Here is an 18,780-nt window from a genome sequence, read left to right on the forward strand (position 1 = left end):
GGGCTTTGCCAATCCAGTGAGAAGGAAAGGCTTCCCCCGAGCTTTATTCATACCTCTTCTAAGTTATGGTAACAATATGCTTTATAGTTTGCCACATTAAAATAGTCATGAACAGATGTATACACATAGATAGGCCCTTTGTGCTATCAAAAACAAGAAATAAAATATTTTGTGGCGTATGGTATATTACCATGAAAAGAAAAGAGCTGTGTGTGTTTCTGATCCTGACTTACATCTTCTGGGGGTGACTCAGAGCCTGCAGGGAGAGAAGGTAAAGGATGACGGGAGGAGACAGGAATGAGTGTTTAGTTCAGTTTTACTTGTGTCACATGTGTTTATGTCCTTTTGAATGCATAAAATCCAGGGCAGAATAGCTACCTGAGGACCTTGACCATGCTTGCTATAAGAAATCATTCTAGCTGTTAAATTTCAATGGTAGAGCCAGAGGCTAGTGCTTGAATGTACTTAATAGTGCTCAGGCAGCGCCTTCTGCAGCGGCCGGCCCCTCGCAGCCCCTCATTGCATCTGAATGTCCCATGCTGGATTACTGATGTCAGTGGAGAGAGAACAGTACCCTGATTTAACACATCCTTAGAACAGTGGTGGTCTTTCTTTTCTGGGAAAGGAAAAACAATAGTGCCCCTGGTGTACATTGCCTGGGGAAGCATGTGGCTCATCACCGTGATTCATTGAGAATTCTGGTAAGAAGTCAAAATAAGCATTTCAACAAAAAGACGAGTAAAAGCCATAAGGAAATGCCTTGTGATCCACTTAGTAAAATAAAATTTACATTGTGAGGCAGGAGTACTAAGTAAAATTAGAACTTAAATTCTATCCTTATTCATCTTTGAGAATTATAGAACAATGCAATTTTTGACAGATATCTTACTTGCACATTCAAAATGCCCATTTTTTTTTAATTTTTTATTGTTGGCTGTTCAAAACATTACATAGTTCTTGATATATCATATTTCACACTTTGATTCAAGTGGGTTATGAGCTCCCATTTTTACCCCATATACAGATTGCAGAATCACATCAGTTACACATCCATTGATTTACATATTGCCATACTAGTGTCTGTTGTGTTCTGCTGCCTTTCCTATCCTCTACTATCCCCCCTCCCCTCCCCTCCCCTCCCCTCCCCTCTTCTCTCTCTGCCCCCTCTACTGACATTCATTTGTCCCCCTTGTATTATTTTTCCCTTTCCCCTCACTTCCTCTTGTATGTACTTTTGTATAACTCTGAGGGTCTCCTTCCATTTCCATGCAATTTCCCTTCTCTCTCCCTTTCCCTCCCACCTCTCATCCCTGTTTAATGTTAATCTTCTTCTCATGCTCTTCGACCCTACTCTGTTCTTAGTTACTCTCCTTATATCAAAGAAGACATTCGGCATTTGTTTTTTAGGGATTGGCTAGCTTCACTTAGCATAATCTGCTCTAATGCCATCCATTTCCCTGTAAATTCTATGATTTTGTCATTTTTTAATGCAGAGTAATACTCCATTGTGTATAAATGCCACATTTTTTTTATCCATTCGTCTATTGAAGGGCATCTAGGTTGGTTCCACAGTCTTGCTATTGTGAACTGTGCTGCTATGAACATCGATGTAGCAGTGTCCCTGTAGCATGCTCTTTTTAGGTCTTTAGGGAATAGACCGAGAAGGGGAATAGCTGGGTCAAATGGTGGCTCCATTCCCAGCTTTCCAAGAAATCTCCATACTGCTTTCCAAATTGGCTGCACCAATTTGCAGTCCCACCAGCAGTGTACAAGTGTACCCTTTTCCCCACATCCTCGCCAGCACTTGTTGTTGTTTGACTTCATAATGGCTGCCAATCTAACTGGAGTGAGATGGTATCTTAGGGTGGTTTTGATTTGCATTTCTCTGACTGCTAGAGATGGTGAGCATTTTTTCATGTACTTGTTGATTGACTGTATGTCCTCCTCTGAGAAGTGTCTGTTCAGGTCCTTGGCCCATTTGTTGATTGGGTTGTTTGTTATCTTATTGTCTAATTTTTTGAGTTCTTTGTATACTTTGGATATTAGGGCTCTATCTGAAGTGTGAGGAGTAAAGATTTGTTCCCAGGATGTAGGCTGTCTATTTACCTCTCTTATTGTATCTTTTGCTGAGAAAAAACTTTTTAGTTTGAGTAAGTCCCATTTGTTGATTCTAGTTATTAACTTTTGTGCTATGGGCGTCCTATTGAGGAATTTGGAGCCCGACCCCACAATATGTAGATCGTAGCCAACTTTTTCTTCTATCAGACGGCGTGTCTCTGACCAAAATGCCCATTTTAAAATGTATAATAGAGAATGAAGAAACTTGAGGAGTTTCAAACCAACATATGCTTATAGTCATGTAAGTCTGGTTTTTAAGTCAGTAATTATCACTAATTATCATAATACATATTAGCCCAGTTCTTTATGATTTGAAATTGCTTATGTGTACTTTAACACCTTTAATGCATAAAATATGATATTACTATTCCTATTTTCAAAATAATATTCAGACATGACTTAGAAATACTGTCAACTGTGAGTAAGCCGTCACCAGTGGAGAAGCAGGCCTTAGCAGAAGCCACGTGCCACGGCCTCCCGGCGTTCTCTGGAGCTGGGTGCTGTCATTCTTGCGACCCTCATGAGAGACAGAGCAGGGCTGTGCAGCTGTGGTGCACAGGGCCCTCTCCTCACCTTGTGCCGGTTTTTGACCCTTCTGTTCTTCTGGAAGGAGTGTTTTTCAATGTACAGGTTCTTACTTTGTTAGACCCCAGAGATAAAACTGCACGAAATCAATCCAGCACTTTGAACAAGGCTGTCTTCCTGGTGTAACATCTCTCAGCTGCTTTTTTGAGGTTTCACACATTCACAAAAATAACAGCATTTTTAGCTGATCCCAATAGATTTTTCTCTGCAGCTGCATCACTTGAAAAAGCTTTTTGTTCCAGTTCTTAAAGTTTAAGTATTGAAAGTAATTTGAAAAAAAAGAAAAACATCCCAATTATGATTTGTGTGTGTTGTGATGACTTTAAGGGCTGACTGGGCTGCGAATGGGCTTTGAAAAACCAGCCAGTGTGTCCATGGTGGAAAATACAGGATTTCAGAGTGTATTATTGAGTGTGCTGATGTAAACTCGTGGGCACGTGGCACGGTAGGCTCTTTTTGGCAGGACCTATGGTCTCAACCTGCAGCGATGCTAACGATATTAGCAAATTAGCACCACGGAGCTTGCCAGCTAATTCACCAGAGCCTGCTCACTCTCTCACTGCTATAATTAAAACTAATTATTTTCTAAAACATAGTAATACATGAATATGTGCAATAATCATTTTGTAGTGGGCAATCTGTGGAGTCTTTTTTAAAGCTGCCACCCCCACCCTTGGCACATGGTGCCCCGTGTGTACGGCCTGGCTGAGCCAGCACTCTCGCCTTTGCAGCATGTGAACCGGGTCCTGCCCATCAGACCTCGGGTTCCTGTGATTCTGACAGGGAGCGTTTTCTGGTTTCCCCTCCTTTATAAGGCTCATGCTCTCTCCCACCCCCTCGCCTCCCCGCCTCACTGTCCTCTCCACGCATCTGTTTGATGTCTCACTCGAAGCCCCTCCAGTCAGGGTTGTACAGATGGTTTTCACAGCAGGGTTCTCTGGAAATTCAGCTGTGATTCCCTGGATAGTTATACCAATTCCCTGCTGAATCCTTGTTCTTCCTTTAGAAAGAAATCGAAACCCATCGTTTTAACCTGAAGATGTCCGTTAGTATCTGTGATAAATGTGTGTAAATTAAGTGTTCTCTGGTGAAGCTGTGGTGCCTAGAAGGAGCCCATTGCGGGGGTGACTTTCCCCCTGCAGTGGTGATCTGAGGTGGCTGTCGAGGGGCTGATGACTGGAAGTAGTGTGCCAGGCTGCAGGGACACCCCAGCACCTTGCAAAGAAATGCACAGCCTTCCCTGCATAAAGTCTTTGCCAGTTATTGTTTTTGAAGTCATTTGGCTAATCATCTTCCCTTATTATAGACTAGACCGTGTGCAATAAATAAAAAATTTGAATGAAGCAATAAGAAGTTTCAAATAATTTCACAAACTATATATTATTTGAATTGAGGATATCAGAAGTCACTAAGCCCTCTGGCACCCAGGTAATGGATGGATATATATACCTAGTGTTTGCTTCCAACCCCTGATGAGCATGTAAACAGTTGCTTATTTCCATTTGTTGCCTACTCTGTTATAACTAAATAATGTTTAATAAGTTGGCCTTCGGTGGGGTAGGTCTTCAACATACAGAATGGTTGTCACTTTTCTTTTTTTTTTTTTTACAAGAAGGATTGCCAAAATGTGGTGCTATTCACATTTCAGAAATAAGAATGCTCCCGGTTACCATTTCTCTCTTCTTTTCTTCCTTCAAGGAAAACTCAGGTGTCCCATGCCTTACTCAGTAACAGTGCTGGCAGCACAGTCGGACAAATCACATGTATAATCCTGACTCTTTCTCCTGTTTTCGATTAGCATCTATGGGTCTTGCAGATATGATGTCTCCCGGTGAATCCAAACTGCCCGTGCCTCTCAAAGCAGATGGCAAAGAAGAAGGCACTCCACAGCCCGAGAGCAAGTCAAAGGTACTTCCTCCCCTGCACGCGGTGTGGGCGCTGCCTGGCCAAAGCTGCCATGCTGCTACTCTGCCCTGGTGCTAGCTACCCTTTTTGTTCTCTTGGTCTCTTCTCTCCTGCATGCCTTCATTTTGTGCAACATGTTCTAGTCTTTTCTTTCCCCACCCCCTCCATGGTGTGGATCTGAAAGTTACTAGTTCTTATGGCATTAACTCATGTTGGGGGAGGGGGTGGGGAAAAGACCCACCTGAGAAATGCTTTGGGGGTGGGGAGAAGTGAGGGATCTTGCCTGGTTTTGATCCTTGCAGCCATTTTCTCTGCCTTCAGTTTGTAGCTTCCTGTTTTGGCCGCCCAGCAACAACAACATACTTAATATTTTGCTTTCCTGCCTTATTTCATAAATAAGGTGAACAGCTTTTTTTTTTTTTTTCCTTTCTTTCATAAGGGGTAACCCATGCTTAGCATTCCATGTAAGCTTGAAGTGAGCATGGTGGCTTTGTGGCCTTATCCAGCATCCAGCAAACTTACCAAATCATTACTAATTAAGAATGTTGTTTTAATACCTTATACATGTGTTTGTGTGTGTGTTTGTATATGTCTATATATATATATATAATTATATATATCTCATATATATATATATATATAATTATATATATCTCATATATATAAAAATTAGTCTGTTAAACTGGATGTGCTTTTTGTTATTTTAAATAAAGTTTGCCCTACCTTTGTCATTTTTTTTTTTTTATTCCTCTACCACAGGATAGCTACAGCTCTCAGGGTATTTCTCAGCCCCCAACCCCCGGCAACCTGCCAGTCCCTTCCCCAATGTCCCCCAGCTCTGCTAGCATCTCCTCCTTTCATGGAGATGAGAGCGATAGCATTAGCAGCCCAGGCTGGCCAAAGACTCCATCAAGCCCTGTAAGTGGCTCTGGTTGTTTGTTATTTTTGTTTTTTGGGGTTTTTGGATAATTAATTAATTCTACGTTAATGCTTGCTTGTTGGTTTGTTTTATAAGACTTTTTCTTTATTATTGATCCATGAAAAGGTTTTCTTTATAAATGATTGCATTTGTAATAAAATGAGTACTGTTTATGTGCATTGTAAAAGTTGGTTTCTGGTAACAGCTGTTTGGTGAAGTGCCCCCGCACGAAACATGCTGGGCCTGAACTCAGGGGGCATTCTCCAAACAAGTTGTTTCTCCATTTACATGGGAACTGATGGCAGCTATGGACTAAGTGGTACATTTGGCCCAGCTAAGTCTGTCCTGGGCTGTTCCATCTGAAACATTTCAAAACTGCCTACCTAAATAAATAAATATACAACCTGGGTATGGTGTGGCATAACATCAGCCCTGCTTCATTTTCAAATCATATGTCTGAATTAACAACAAACTTACAGAAATGTTAGTGCATGTGAATTTTTAGATTAATAATGTGTACTTATATTGCAATCAGTTGAGATTGAAAAATGGTGTTCTGCACAAGACTGCTGATAATCTTGAAATACGTGTGATTTCCATATGATATATAAATAACAAATGGTATTGTGTGTATCAGGGAATTCTTTTAGCCTTAATGTCCTTAGAGTTGGGCCTACTAAAGAAATTAATTCTGTGTCATTAAAAAAAAAAGAGAGAGAGAGTAATGTGCTGTAGTAACCTTTGTTTTACATTCATATAGGGAATCAAAAGATCTTTTTGAAAAATCTTTAACATGTAATTAGTTGCCAAGAAGGCTTAATTAACAGGCTAATTTTGTAAGGCAACGAATTGAAGAGCACAGCCCAGGAAAAGTGAGTCAGAGGGAAGACCACTCTGGCTATGAGGGATCTGGCAATCTAGTCAAAACCCAGAGGGAGTCTGCTATTGATTATCCGCTCACTGGGTTAAATAGATAGAGCTTGACGGGTTGAAGAGTTGGTCTTTCTAGTAAATGTTTGTGAAATTCACACGGAGCTCTGGTACAACCAGCGTTTTCCTTTTCAGAGGAAGAAAGGGCACTCTGTTCTTGCCTTCCCTGGAGATGTGTTTCCATTGCAACCCGAGATGAGACATGCAATGCTTCCAGGATGTGTGAAGCAGGGCTGAAGAACAGGGAGAGTTGACTCCTTAGTTTTGGGGTGTCTATGTTATTTGCTTTGAGTCTCAGAAGGCAGCAACATTGTGTGGGGTTTTTTTTCCCATAATCCACCCTGGTTATTTTTCCTTCCTCCTTCCCTCCTCCCTCTCTCTCCCCCTTCCTTTCTTTCTTTCTTCCTTCTTTCCTCTCTTTATATAGGAAACGGCATTTTGGATCAGTAATGCTTTTAAATGAAGAAGTAAAACTCAAATAATGTTCCAAACACACTCGCACATTGGCTCAGAGGAAAAATTTCAGAGGTAGAAAATAATGGTCTTTAAAACTTCAGACAATAATTAAGAATAATAATTTACTAAAAGGAGACTGCAGAGCTGGGTTTGTGGCTCAGTGTCAGAGCACTGCCTAGCAAATGTGTGGCCCTGGGTTCCATCCTCAGCACCACATAGAAATAAATAAATAAAAGGTATTGTTTCTGTCTACAACTAAAAAAAAAACAAAACAAAAAAAGACACTACAAACAGACCATGTGTAAATGCTCTCCTTGCTAATCTCAGAATTACAAAGAATGACTGAGGGTGGGTACTGGCTTCTAGCTTACTGGTCAGATTGCCTCCATCCAGCAAGTCTGTAGGAAGAGCTCATCAAAATCCCACTTTCTACTTAAATGTAAGAAAATCAAATAATCCTTGACCCCATTTTCTGTTTCTAAAACAATTACACTTGAAATTGTATATTAACTTTTACTAAATATTTCTACATTCCTTAGTCTTCTAAATTGTTTTATGTTTAAAATTTTACAAGCAAACTTTTGGCTCTGGTGCTAGAGAAGCTGTTTGCTAAAGTGAAAGTTGTTATACTCTTGCTCTATATTGTGCAATAGCCACTTTTTTTAATGAGTTGGTAATTCAGGAAGGGGGACCAAAGGAGGGCATCATGAAGGACCACATGTCATTTTCACTATCCAATCACTGCAAATATATGCAATTCAGGAATATTTAACTGCTCTGTCTGAGATACCACATCAATTTGTGCTTGCAATTGTTCTTAATAATGTCCCTAATAAAGCCCATCTAACAGCAGGACTGAAAGAGGCAAAATAATAAGCCTGCTGTTGCTTTGACAGTGTACTGTGGACCAACATTGTTTTGTTACAAAACATTCTAAAATAAAAATAAACATTTGTCCATACACATGCACATATACATATCACCAAACATATGGTAAAGACTGTGAAAATGTAAATCTGCCTAAAAGGCATGAGGGAAATGTACTTTTAGGCTTAATTAAAGTATATGCAATGAAAACATTTGTGGCACCATAAGAATGTCTTGCTGTAGTTTTTTAGCAATTTACATTCCTTTCTTTGCCTCCACAACAGTTTCAGAACAGTAGGATGTAATTTTTACAGCACTCAAGCAGCATTAGATGGTCCTTAGTGACCTGGAAAAGTTACGTGGTCTTTCTGAAGGGCCATCGCTTGTCCATTGCTGGGGGCATGGTGAGGGGAGCCTATGGTAAAGACCTTTATCTAGAGGTTTCCTTGTAGTCTATTAATTTTTTTGTTTTACTTTTCTTCAGTCCTGGGGAAGGAACCCAGGGCCTTATACATGGTAGGCAAGTTCTCTACCACTGAGCTGCATCCTTAGCCCATGGCTAACGCCTACAGTCAAGAAGAGGTGTGTTGAGCCTGGTTAGTGGCAAGAGCGATGACACATGTGCTCTTTATCTACTGAGCCTTGTTTCTCCTCCTGTCCTTTTTCTATATTCAGACACCCAGATCCTGGCTCTGGTAATAATTTGGCTAGTGAGCAGGCCTTGGGTGTGGAGCTGTGAGATGCTAGCGATGAGCATAGCCCTTTCAGCCTGCAGTCTTGCTGATTGCATCCACATTCACTTCACACCTTTCTCACTGAAATCCTGTGGAAAGGCTGTTTGAATCGGTTCTTGGTTCTTATTTGAATGCTGCCAGACTTTTCACACTTTTTCCTTCCATTGGAACCTTCATACACAAATGTCTATAAGGACCACCAGTATTATGGCCACTGTGCTAAGTGCTGTGGATTCAACCTAAAGTCTAGTCAAGAGTGCAGTCAGACCAGCAAGCACACGCCAAACAGTTTTACCAACTGTGTAACGAAGGACTGCAAAGGAAACATGAAGTGCTGGCAGATTCAAATAGTCCCCCAGGATTGGTGTCACACAGACGGAGGCCCGACTGTGCGGTGCAGTGTCCTTTGTTATGGTGCCATAAAAGTACTTTGGAGGAAGATCTTAATATTAAAAAATAAACCTTTTATCTTTATACATTTTTCTAATTTTAGGAGAACAAATTGAGATAGCACAAGTTAACAAAGAAAGGTGACAAGAGTTAAAATACATATATGCAAACTAAGCAGCTAATCTTACCTCAGGCCTGCTCCAAGTTATAGGCATCACTGCCTTCTGATAGCAGGAGCAACCTGTCTACACCCCAGTTGTGATTAGCCACTCCCCAGTCTCAGTTTAGAGAGGACCAATGGCAGGTGGAGGGGCTGGGGTTGTGCCCCAGTGATAGAACACTTGCCTAGCACATGCGAGATACTGAGTTCAATCCTCAGCACCACCTAAATGTAAATAAGTAAATAAAATAGAGGTATTATGTCCAACTACAACTAAAAAAAAAAAATTTTAAAAAACTAAATAGATGGCAAATGGATCTTAAATTTAGGGTAAGGATAAAATTAGTCATTTTAAATTGAAATGATTGCTTTTATTTTTCATATCTTTAATCTCAAACTTTACCTCTCAGTTTTTCACAAGTGACATGAAAGAAGGAAGACGTTTTTTAATTTAACTGATTACAGGAGGTAATACTTTTTTCCTCATTTTCTTATTATTTCAAAACTTCACTTTTGGAAAACATAGGACTTGTTTTTTCTAGTGTGTCTCCCCAAAAGAAAAGCAGCTCAGTACTAGCATGTACCTGGCAGCAGCATCCTGCTGATGACACCCATGTCCTGCAGTGCAGTCAGTCTGAGAGTCCAGTGTGAGCTGTGCAGACACTTTGTCTTCCACCTCCAATAATCCTGGGGTACAATAGCACAGAAGGAAGGACATATGTGTACATAACCTGGATGCATGTGGGCATACAGAGATATATATATATATATATATATATATATATATATATATATATGGATATGGATGTATGGTTTAAGTTCTTACCTAAAATAATTTCTTGCCACGAGTGGTGGCATATGCCTATAATCCCAGCAGTTTGGGAGACTGAGGCAGGATTGCAAATTCAAGGCTAGCTTCAGCAACTTAGCGAGACCCTATTTCAAAAATTTTAAAAAAGGACTGCAGATTGGCTCAGTGGTAGCGAGCCAACAGGTTAAATTCCTAGTACCACAAAGTAGCAATGATCATGATAATTTCTAAGAGAGTTGAAGTTTTAACATCAACACCAAAGTCAGTTCTCAAAAGCTCACACTATTTTTTATCCTACCATTCTACATTTTAATCTACATCAACTGCGTCACCCATAATTATATATTTTATGTAAAGATTTTATGCCTCAGTAATTCTAAAGGTGACGGCTTAATACGGCAGCCAGATGGCTTTGGACAGTGGCATGGCAGACGGGAGCTGCCACTCTAGAGGCTCTGAGGGTTGCGTTCTCAGGCATCCTTTTTCAGCGCCTGACTTTTACTAAGGGTCATGTCAAGAAATAAGGTGTAACAGCCAAGCACAGTGTCAGTCATGTTATTGACCACCCCCCCACACACCAAATTTCAGCTATATATTTTAAACCATGTTAATGCTAAAAAAATTAAAAGGAAAAAAAACAGGACTGTTTCAAATAGTGACTATATTGCCAGTGACAGCCTAATAAATACTCAGGAAAGAATGAAATAAATTATTTGTTCCAGGGAAATCTTTTTTTTTTTTCTTTTAATTTTTTTAGTTGTAGGTGGACACGATACCCTTTTTTTATTTATTTATTTTTATGTGGTTCTGAGGAGCAAACCCAGTACCTCACACATGCCAGGCCAGCCCTCTACCACTGAGCCACAGCCCCGGCCCCCAGGGAAATCTTTATTGAGAACTTAGCAGTGGTTTTACACAATAACCCTAGCATTACAGATATTATAAATACATATACATTATTACAAGGATAGAGACAAAAGATAGGAAGGAATGTAATAGAGCTGCATAGACCTGAGAGAGCCACCTGTCCAGACCCACGATCCAGAGGGAAGGTGAACATGTGTTCCAGATGTGCCGAGGGTGAGGCCCACGTGTGGCTGGAGCAGGAGTTGAGAGCTATTAAAAGAAGAATCTGAGAGCCCCTTCGCCTGACAGCAGCTCGGGCAGTGTTGAGTGGGGAGAGCCATGAAGAGCTGAACCCTGGCCCGACACATGCACCAGCTCAGGGCCAGACTTTGTGTTTCTCAGCAAGTGCCGCTGTCACTCCTCTGAGTGATTCAGGGTTTTCAGGAGACACATACTAGCCATTCTTTTATTATTATTATTACTTAATTTTTTTTTTTTAGTTGTAGATGGACAGGATACCTTTATTTATTTTTATGTGGTGCTGAGGATCGAACCCAGTGCCTCACAGATGCCAGGTGAGGACTCTGCCACTGAGCCACAGCCCTGGCCCCACACTAGCCATTCTTGGTATGACAAGGAAAAGTAGGAATAGATTTAGTTTGGGGGCTCTGCAATATAACAGGTAATATTTTTAATTCACTGTGATCCTTCTCTGAGCTAGAACCTTTTCTTTTAAAAAATGCCATGACACTTCATTGGAATGTTGCCTTCTGGGATTCAACGCTTATAAGTTAAAGCAGGTTTCTGTTTATTTTGGTTTAGTTTTTTAAGTGTCTAAAAGGGAAAGTTTGGGCCCTTTTATTTAAAGTCAAAGTAAAATCTTAACTAAGAGAATGTGTAGGCTGTGCCTGAACTAGTAGCCTTCATTCCTGACTGTCATGTGATAGCAGTAGTTTTTACTCTCGTCTCTTCTTGTGGGTGGGCTCACAACTGTTTCCTCACCTTCTTCCCTCCACCTCCCTGCCCATCTCCACATGCTCTCTCTGGCACTAGAAGTCCAGTTCATCCACCACCACTGGGGAGAAGATCACAAAGGTCTACGAGCTGGGGAACGAGCCAGAGAGGAAGCTGTGGGTAGACCGGTATCTGACATTCATGGAAGAGAGGGGCTCCCCGGTCTCCAGTCTGCCTGCAGTGGGCAAGAAGCCCCTGGACCTGTTCCGGCTCTATGTCTGTGTCAAAGAGATTGGAGGTTTGGCCCAGGTAAGAATGAGTAAATGAATTAGGAGTCATTGCAAGCAGAATCTTACAGAAGCTTTCATTGAATATGTGGACTCAGGGGGTTTTTTGTTTGTTTTTCTTTTTTGGGGTACCAGGGATTGAATTCAGAGGCACTCGACCACTAGCCACATCCCCAGCCCTATTTTGTATTTTATTTAGAGACAGGGTCTCACTGAGTTGCTTCACATGTAGCTTTTGCTGAGGCTGGCTTTGAACTCATCATTCTCCTGCCTCAGTCTACCAAGCCACTGCGATTACAGGAGTGCACCACCATACCTGGCTGGAATCAGGTTTTTCTCTCACAAAGGAAATGCTAAACCTGTTGGAAAGTCACCTTCCGGTTGGGGAAAGGGGTGGCTCTGCCACAATGCAGTGTGACCTCAGTAGCTCTAGAGTTCTCTGGAATCTGCCATGAGTTCATGTAAACACTTTAGAAATGTTTTGTGAATGACTGAATTAATTATCTGGATCAGATATAAATCACATTCACTGTTTCCCCCTGTCCAGAGCAACTTATCACAGAAATTAAGTCATCCTGGTAAAGCCACGCCCATGGCCTCTGGGCAGTGAGGAGGCTGCTGTGGGTGTGTAGTAGAGCTGGGCTGGAACAGGACAGGGGAGGCGGCCTGGTACAGAGCTCCAGGAGGTGCTTGTGGTCCTGGTGAGCAACTGCCTAACTCTCAAAATAAGTGTCCCTAAACCTTATGACCCGGGCACCTACTTGGCTCACCCCAGCCCTACCATTTGTTAGTAAGGAGCCTAGTTGGTTGGACATATCCTGTCATAGAAACATGTGAGGGTACTAAATCATGAGCTAGTGTCACACTGTGGCCTCTGTCTTTCTATATGCCCACAAGGTGCAGGGTCAGCAGACCCAAAGCCTAGATGAGGAGGCCATGTGTCAAGTCTGTGATCCCAGCAGCTCAGCTAAGACAAAAGGATCACAGGCCCAATTTAGGGAAACCCTGGCTCAAAATTAAAAATAAAAAAAAGCTGGGGAAGTAGCTTAGTGGTAGAATGCTTACCTAGCACAGGTAAGGCCCTGGGTTCAATACCTAGTACAGGGGATGGGGTAGAATAGATGAAGAAACTCTAATAACAGGATAAAGTACAATAATATAGTGGCCCAGGGACATTCCCACAGTAGGTAGCAGAGCCAGATCTGTCTGACTCCAAAACATGCCTTTTTGATCCCCCAGTAGTTCTCCACCCCAGCTGTGTATGAAAATCTCCTGGGTCCCACCCCAGACCAGTGAAATAAGACAGCCTCCATTCCTGGTGACCAAGGAGACCAGATCACTATCCAAGGGCAAGTCTTCATTCATAATTGTCACTGAGGGCCTGCTGTGTCTCATGCTACCACTTTGGGGGACACAGAGGGGACTTTTGCTCTTGGCCTTCCCACTGGACACCCTTTCACCTGGACACCCGACTAAGGCCTATGACAGAAACTATTAAAGCTTTTTCCAAGACTCTGCATCATCGGATACGAGTTATGTGACACAGACCCATGTGAGTGATGGTCATCAGAGAGAGTGATCCAGATACCTCTTCCCACCACCTTCTCCCACTCCCCACGTTCCTACACCTAGACTTTTTCCAACAGAGACTTCAGAATCAGCAAGACCATCAAACTGGTATCATGTAGCAGTTGTCGGGCTACCTTATTGTGACTCTCTCAGCAGTGCATACCCAGATTGGATCTGCAGACAAGAATCTTTGCTAGCTTACTAATGAGAGGGTTACTCACATGCAGCTGGGGACAGCTGCACCTGTGCACCTACCAGCTCAAACTCACCCGCTCAGGCTGCCCCAAACAGCATGCTGACTGGTTTTGAGGCAGCCACAGGCCTGCTGTTTGCAGCCTTGTGTTAAGTGGCAGAAGAGGCTTTTCCCTTAGCATTCCACAGTTGGTTTATTCTGCGTCATTCAGTACTAGATGCATGGACGTAAAGAGCCCTGTAAGAAAGGTGGACTCTAGAAATTCAACATTTCATGAAAAGCTGCTGTCTCCTTGACCCTTCAGCGCTACTTAGCACAGCAGACACCAAAGGCACATCCTGCCCCAAGTCATTTGTAGGTCTCCACGTTTCACTGTGTGTCTGACCTTTCATAACCTGCTCCCAGGAGGGAATGAGGTGAAATAGTGCCCTGAATCTTTATGTTGCACTTCAGGACCTCCTTGTCGTCTTGCCCTGTCCCTGCACTTGTCCCCATCCCTTCTGCAGTGGAGGTGTATCCAGCCTGAGTGGGGCTCATCCTGTGCAGTACTTACAAATGTAGGCCCCCACCCACGCCTCTGAGCTGGGGGCAAGCTGCTCCGCCAGGGAGCCACGGCACCACAACGTGTTTTTAAATTGGGGGCATTTGGTGACAAGGACTCACCGCTTTTGCACAGGTGCTGCTTCTGCTCACACCACAAGAATCCTCCAGTGAGAGGGCAGTGGACAGATGGACATGGCCAGAGTTACAGTCTCAGTTTGGGAACTACTGGCTGTTGGAGAAAAGCACACTTAAATTGAAAAACTGTGCTATTACTTTTAAAGCCATTCTTTGATGCCCTTTTTGCCTAATTGGCCATGGGGTGGGATGGGTGTGAGCAGGAGTACCCTTCACCGGAGGACCCTGTGCGAGGCCTCAGGAGCTGGAGCCAGTAGAAGGCCTCTGTGAGCGTGCCTTTATGTCGCTATCAGCAGGTTGCTTAATGGCTTCATAACTGTGAACGCTGTCTGCGCTGCGAGTGGGAGTAATGAGCATTAGTTAAAAGAGGCAGATGAAAAAAAGTCAGCCGAGACATTAAGTGCTTTTTTTTGTCTCCTGGCTTTAAACAAGCCACTGTGCTGCAGACCAGTGACCCTGCTATTTCTTCTCTTTGTCTGTTTCTGCTAGGTTAATAAAAACAAGAAGTGGCGTGAGCTGGCCACCAGCCTGCATGTTGGCACTTCAAGCAGTGCGGCAAGCTCCCTGAAAAAGCAGTATATCCAGTACCTGTTCGCCTTCGAGTGCAAGACCGAGCGAGGGGAGGAGCCCCCACCCGAAGTCTTCAGCACCGGGGACACCAAGAAGCAGCCCAAACTCCAGCCGCCATCTCCTGGTAGGTGGCAGCGCTACAGCTGGCAGAGGGAAGCCCAGGGTGCTTGAGGCCAGAACTGGAGGCTGCACAGCTGTGGGGACAGGGAGAGAGGAGAGGAGGAGCGTTCCAGACCTGTGAGAGGAAGTGGTGTCTCCTTTTGTTTTATTGTTTACTTGGACCCACTGGCAGTGCTTAGGAAAGTGAGCATAAGATTTGGGGTGTTGCCCTCTGTGGTCGGCACTTGAAAGGCCTCACTCTTTTGCTTTTACCTGATTTAGTCAAAATGGACTTTGCAATTCTGAGCTATATGTCTTTATTTCTTATACAAGAGTTTTTAAATACGCCACATAACTGCATAAAATAAACATCACACTCACCTGCTCCGAAATTTAGCCCTGCTGCACCCTGTCACCTGTAGGTATAACAGCTGGCTAGTGCCAACCCTTCCTCTTCCCAGGGTTCAGGTTTGTATATTAGCAAAATGAAATTCGTACTTGGTTTCTGATGTCCCCTACCCAGCAGGTTCTCACTTCGCAGGAATCCTGTGAACCACCATCAAGATCCGTCCATCCCTACTTCTGAAAGGGGTTGAGTGGTGAGCTTAGACGGAGTCCAGAGTCAGGACCCTGCATGCGTGTGGCTCTCCAGGCAGACAGGGTGCCTGTGCCTGCCTCTCCAGCCCCTGGGAGAGCCTGCCCTTCTTTGCAGCTCTCCCACTGGCCTTCATTCTCCCACTTAGGATTCAGATTTGAAGTTACCAAGTCTCTTATTCTGATAGTAAATGCAGTACTTGAGGCAGGAAGAAGCTGGCAGCATGCTGTGCTCTAGGTAACCTTCCCACCCGAGAAAATCCCACCAATTCTGTTTTTGGCCACTCGTTATTACAGAGGACATTTCCAACCCCAGTGACTTTCAGCAGTGACTTTGCTGTGCTGTTCCCTGTCCCTACACAGGAGACAGAGGCTACACACACTGCTGGTGTAAGCACAGCCTGCTCTGAGCAAAGCTGTCGCTCTGTTCTGGTTGTATACAGTGGGCCAGGAGCTTTCAGCATGCTCATCACTTTGCCTTCGTATCAGTCCTGGCTCTTGATGCTGTTAGATACCCCTGAGAAAGCAAAGGCAGGAAGAAGCAAAGTTCCTCACAGCCACGCAGCAGGGCCACAGGAGGTCAGATTTGGGGTGTTTGACTCTAGCTCATTCACTGAACCCACCAAATGCCTCAGTTTGTATGACAATGTCTTTTGTAGCAGATAAATGGTTGATAACCTAGAAGGCAGAGAAGGGAGTTGTTCCCTTTTGATGATTGCCTCCAGCTGCTGTCTGGATGGCAAAGCTGGTATCTAAGGTTGCCAGTCAAGCCGTCTCACATAAACACTTTTCAGCCTGGAGTACACTTGTAGAAAACACACCTAGATTTAGACCTGTAGGTTCCAAGTATAAGGAGGAATCCTCCTCTCTGACCCCACCCTTAAAAATCCTGAGCCTTTGTCACTTAGGGTGTTTCTGAAAAACTGGGAAATCTGATTTTTTAAATTGCGTGTTACATTGAGTTCACAGAATGAAAGAAGCTTGTCACAAACAGCTCTGAAACTATTTTTCCAAAATAAAAACTCAGTGGGGTGCAGGGAACAAAGTGGTGATGTCTGCAAAGATCCAAGGGAAGGAGCACGTCCCTGAACAGTCTGTGCTTGTGTGGGGATTGCTCTCCTAGCATGCCTCAGCCCAGCACTGGAAGCCCCACCACAGTCCAGATCCTCCAGAAAGTGGGAGGCCTGTTCTAACCGCTGGCTCTTTCCTTCCCCTTTTCTAAACTGCTGCCTTTAGAATGGCATTACATTTGAGCTACCCAAAAGAGGTTAGATTGTGCATGCACCCTTTGGATCAGATGGAGCTGGGGTCCTGCCTGTGACACAGGAGGCAGTGAAAACAGAGCTTCCTGGCCTTGATTGTGAAGTCAGTGGCCAGCCAGGAGAGCACCCTGCTGAGTTCTGTGGGCCCCACAAAGACTGGCCAGAGGGTAGTGAGCAGTGGCATCCTCACATCCGAAGTCAGACCTTGCATCAGTTGTCCATGCACCCGTCTGGTGGCCTGTCTGGGCCTAATGCCACCACTAAGGAGAATATCTCTGAAACATTTGTATTGCCAAAGAAGGAAATTAAAAATCTTCCTAACTATTTTCCATGTCAGTATCTCATAAAAGATTATTCCATAATATTTAATCTAATTTTCAGCAATAAAAAAAAAAAAAGGTGTTCTTTGAAGTCATTAAGAACACAATTATAGGTCTGGGGTTGTAGCTCAGTGGTAGAGCATTTGCCTAGCATGCATGAGGCACTGGGTTCGATTCTCAGTACCCCATACAAATAAATAAAATAAAGGTCCATCAAAAATTTTAATATATTTTTTAAAAATACTTTTAAAAAACCCACAATTATAGCAGGATGCAGTAGCGCAACCTGTAATCTTAGAGGCTCAGGAAGCTGAGGCAGGAGGATCACAAGTTCACAACCAGCCTCAGCAGCTTGGCAAGCCCTAAGCAACTCAGAAAGACCCTATCTCTAAATAAAATATAAAAAAGGACTGGGGATGTGGTTCAGTGGGTAAGCCGCATTTGGTTCAATGCTCAGTACCAAAAAAAGAAGAACATGATTCCAGTTTTTTCCTATCAGCACATCCAGGTAAACTAAACTAAGTGATTCCCAAGAAACATTCTAGATTTTTGTCCAAATAGTCTCTGAACCAAATGAAAAAGCTAAATCACAGCCGTACGCCTGTAATCCCAGCGTCTGGGGAGGCTGAGACAGGAGGATCACAAATTCAGAGCCAGCCTCAGCAGTTTAGCAAGGCCTTAAGCAAATCAATGAGATCCTGCCTCTAAATAGAAACATATAAAAGGGCTGGGGATGTGGCTCAATGGTGGAGTGCCCCTGGGTTTAATCCCCAGTACCAAGAAAAAGAAATGAAAAGAAAAAGCTAAATCACTTGCCTGTATCCTAAGAGCATTGCATTGGTACAGCTTTGATTTGATGTGGCTTCTGTGCCTCAAGATATCCGTATAGTCGGTCACTGGAGTCATGACCTCTTCGCCTCTGGGGCTACATTGCATAGGCACACCAGACACCCAGGTGTGCCCACATGAACCTGGACAAGGCCTTGGGCCGTGGTCTGCATCTCTAAAGGCACCAAGGGGTCTCTATTACTAAACCTATAGAGTATCGCAGAGCAGTTCCAGACATCAGCCAGGCACAGGAACCACCAACCAGGTGGCCCCTGCAGGCCAGAGGGCGGAGGGAGCTGAGGGCTCTATGGAGAACCAGGCACGGAAGCTCTACATTCAATTAGTAAGGCTGTAACCAAAAACCCATCCATCTTTGCTGGCAGGTGGCTGACTGAATTTCTATTATTAGTTGACAGGTGATGTCACAAAACCTGTCACGGATCCAACTAGGGAATCCTCAGTGGAAGATAAATGAGAAAGGGGCTGGGCTATAAACAAAGGTGCCCTCTGGTTGACCTCCAGTCACCAGACCTGGGACACATCAGCTGCTATTCTCCTCACCCTCCTCCCCACGCCCCTCCCACCAGAACTAGGGCACCGGTTCCTTGCTGTGTAAATTATCTTCCCAGCTAGGAGCCTGGCTGTTCTGTGTGAAGCTGTGAATGTACTTAACCTTCAGTAACCTTTCCATTGTTTACTTTAGAG

General features: G+C 43.6%; 1 protein-coding gene across 7 annotated transcripts in view; it reads left to right on the forward strand.

Annotated features, from left to right (window-relative positions):
* The window catches only part of Arid1b (AT-rich interaction domain 1B), a 412,777-nt gene that overhangs the window by 371,072 nt on the left and 22,925 nt on the right, over positions 1 to 18,780 (forward strand). For 3 of the 7 annotated variants that reach the window (XM_046456608.1, XM_046456610.1, XM_046456611.1), the window contains 4 exons: positions 4,502 to 4,611; positions 5,368 to 5,526; positions 11,775 to 11,984; positions 14,892 to 15,096. In XM_046456608.1, coding sequence (XP_046312564.1) covers positions 4,502 to 4,611; positions 5,368 to 5,526; positions 11,775 to 11,984; positions 14,892 to 15,096 — 684 coding nt within the window. The remainder of the gene's footprint in view (positions 1 to 4,501; positions 4,612 to 5,367; positions 5,527 to 11,774; positions 11,985 to 14,891; positions 15,097 to 18,780) is intronic. The other 4 variants (XM_046456613.1, XM_046456616.1, XM_046456609.1 and 1 more) reach the window with 3 other exon arrangements.

Source organism: Marmota monax, unplaced genomic scaffold, assembly GCF_021218885.2.
Source record: "Marmota monax isolate L192 unplaced genomic scaffold, Marmota_monax_Labrador192_F-V1.1 WCK01_AAM20220418_F8-fsc00164, whole genome shotgun sequence".
In the NCBI taxonomy this organism is placed as follows: domain Eukaryota; kingdom Metazoa; phylum Chordata; class Mammalia; order Rodentia; family Sciuridae; genus Marmota; species Marmota monax.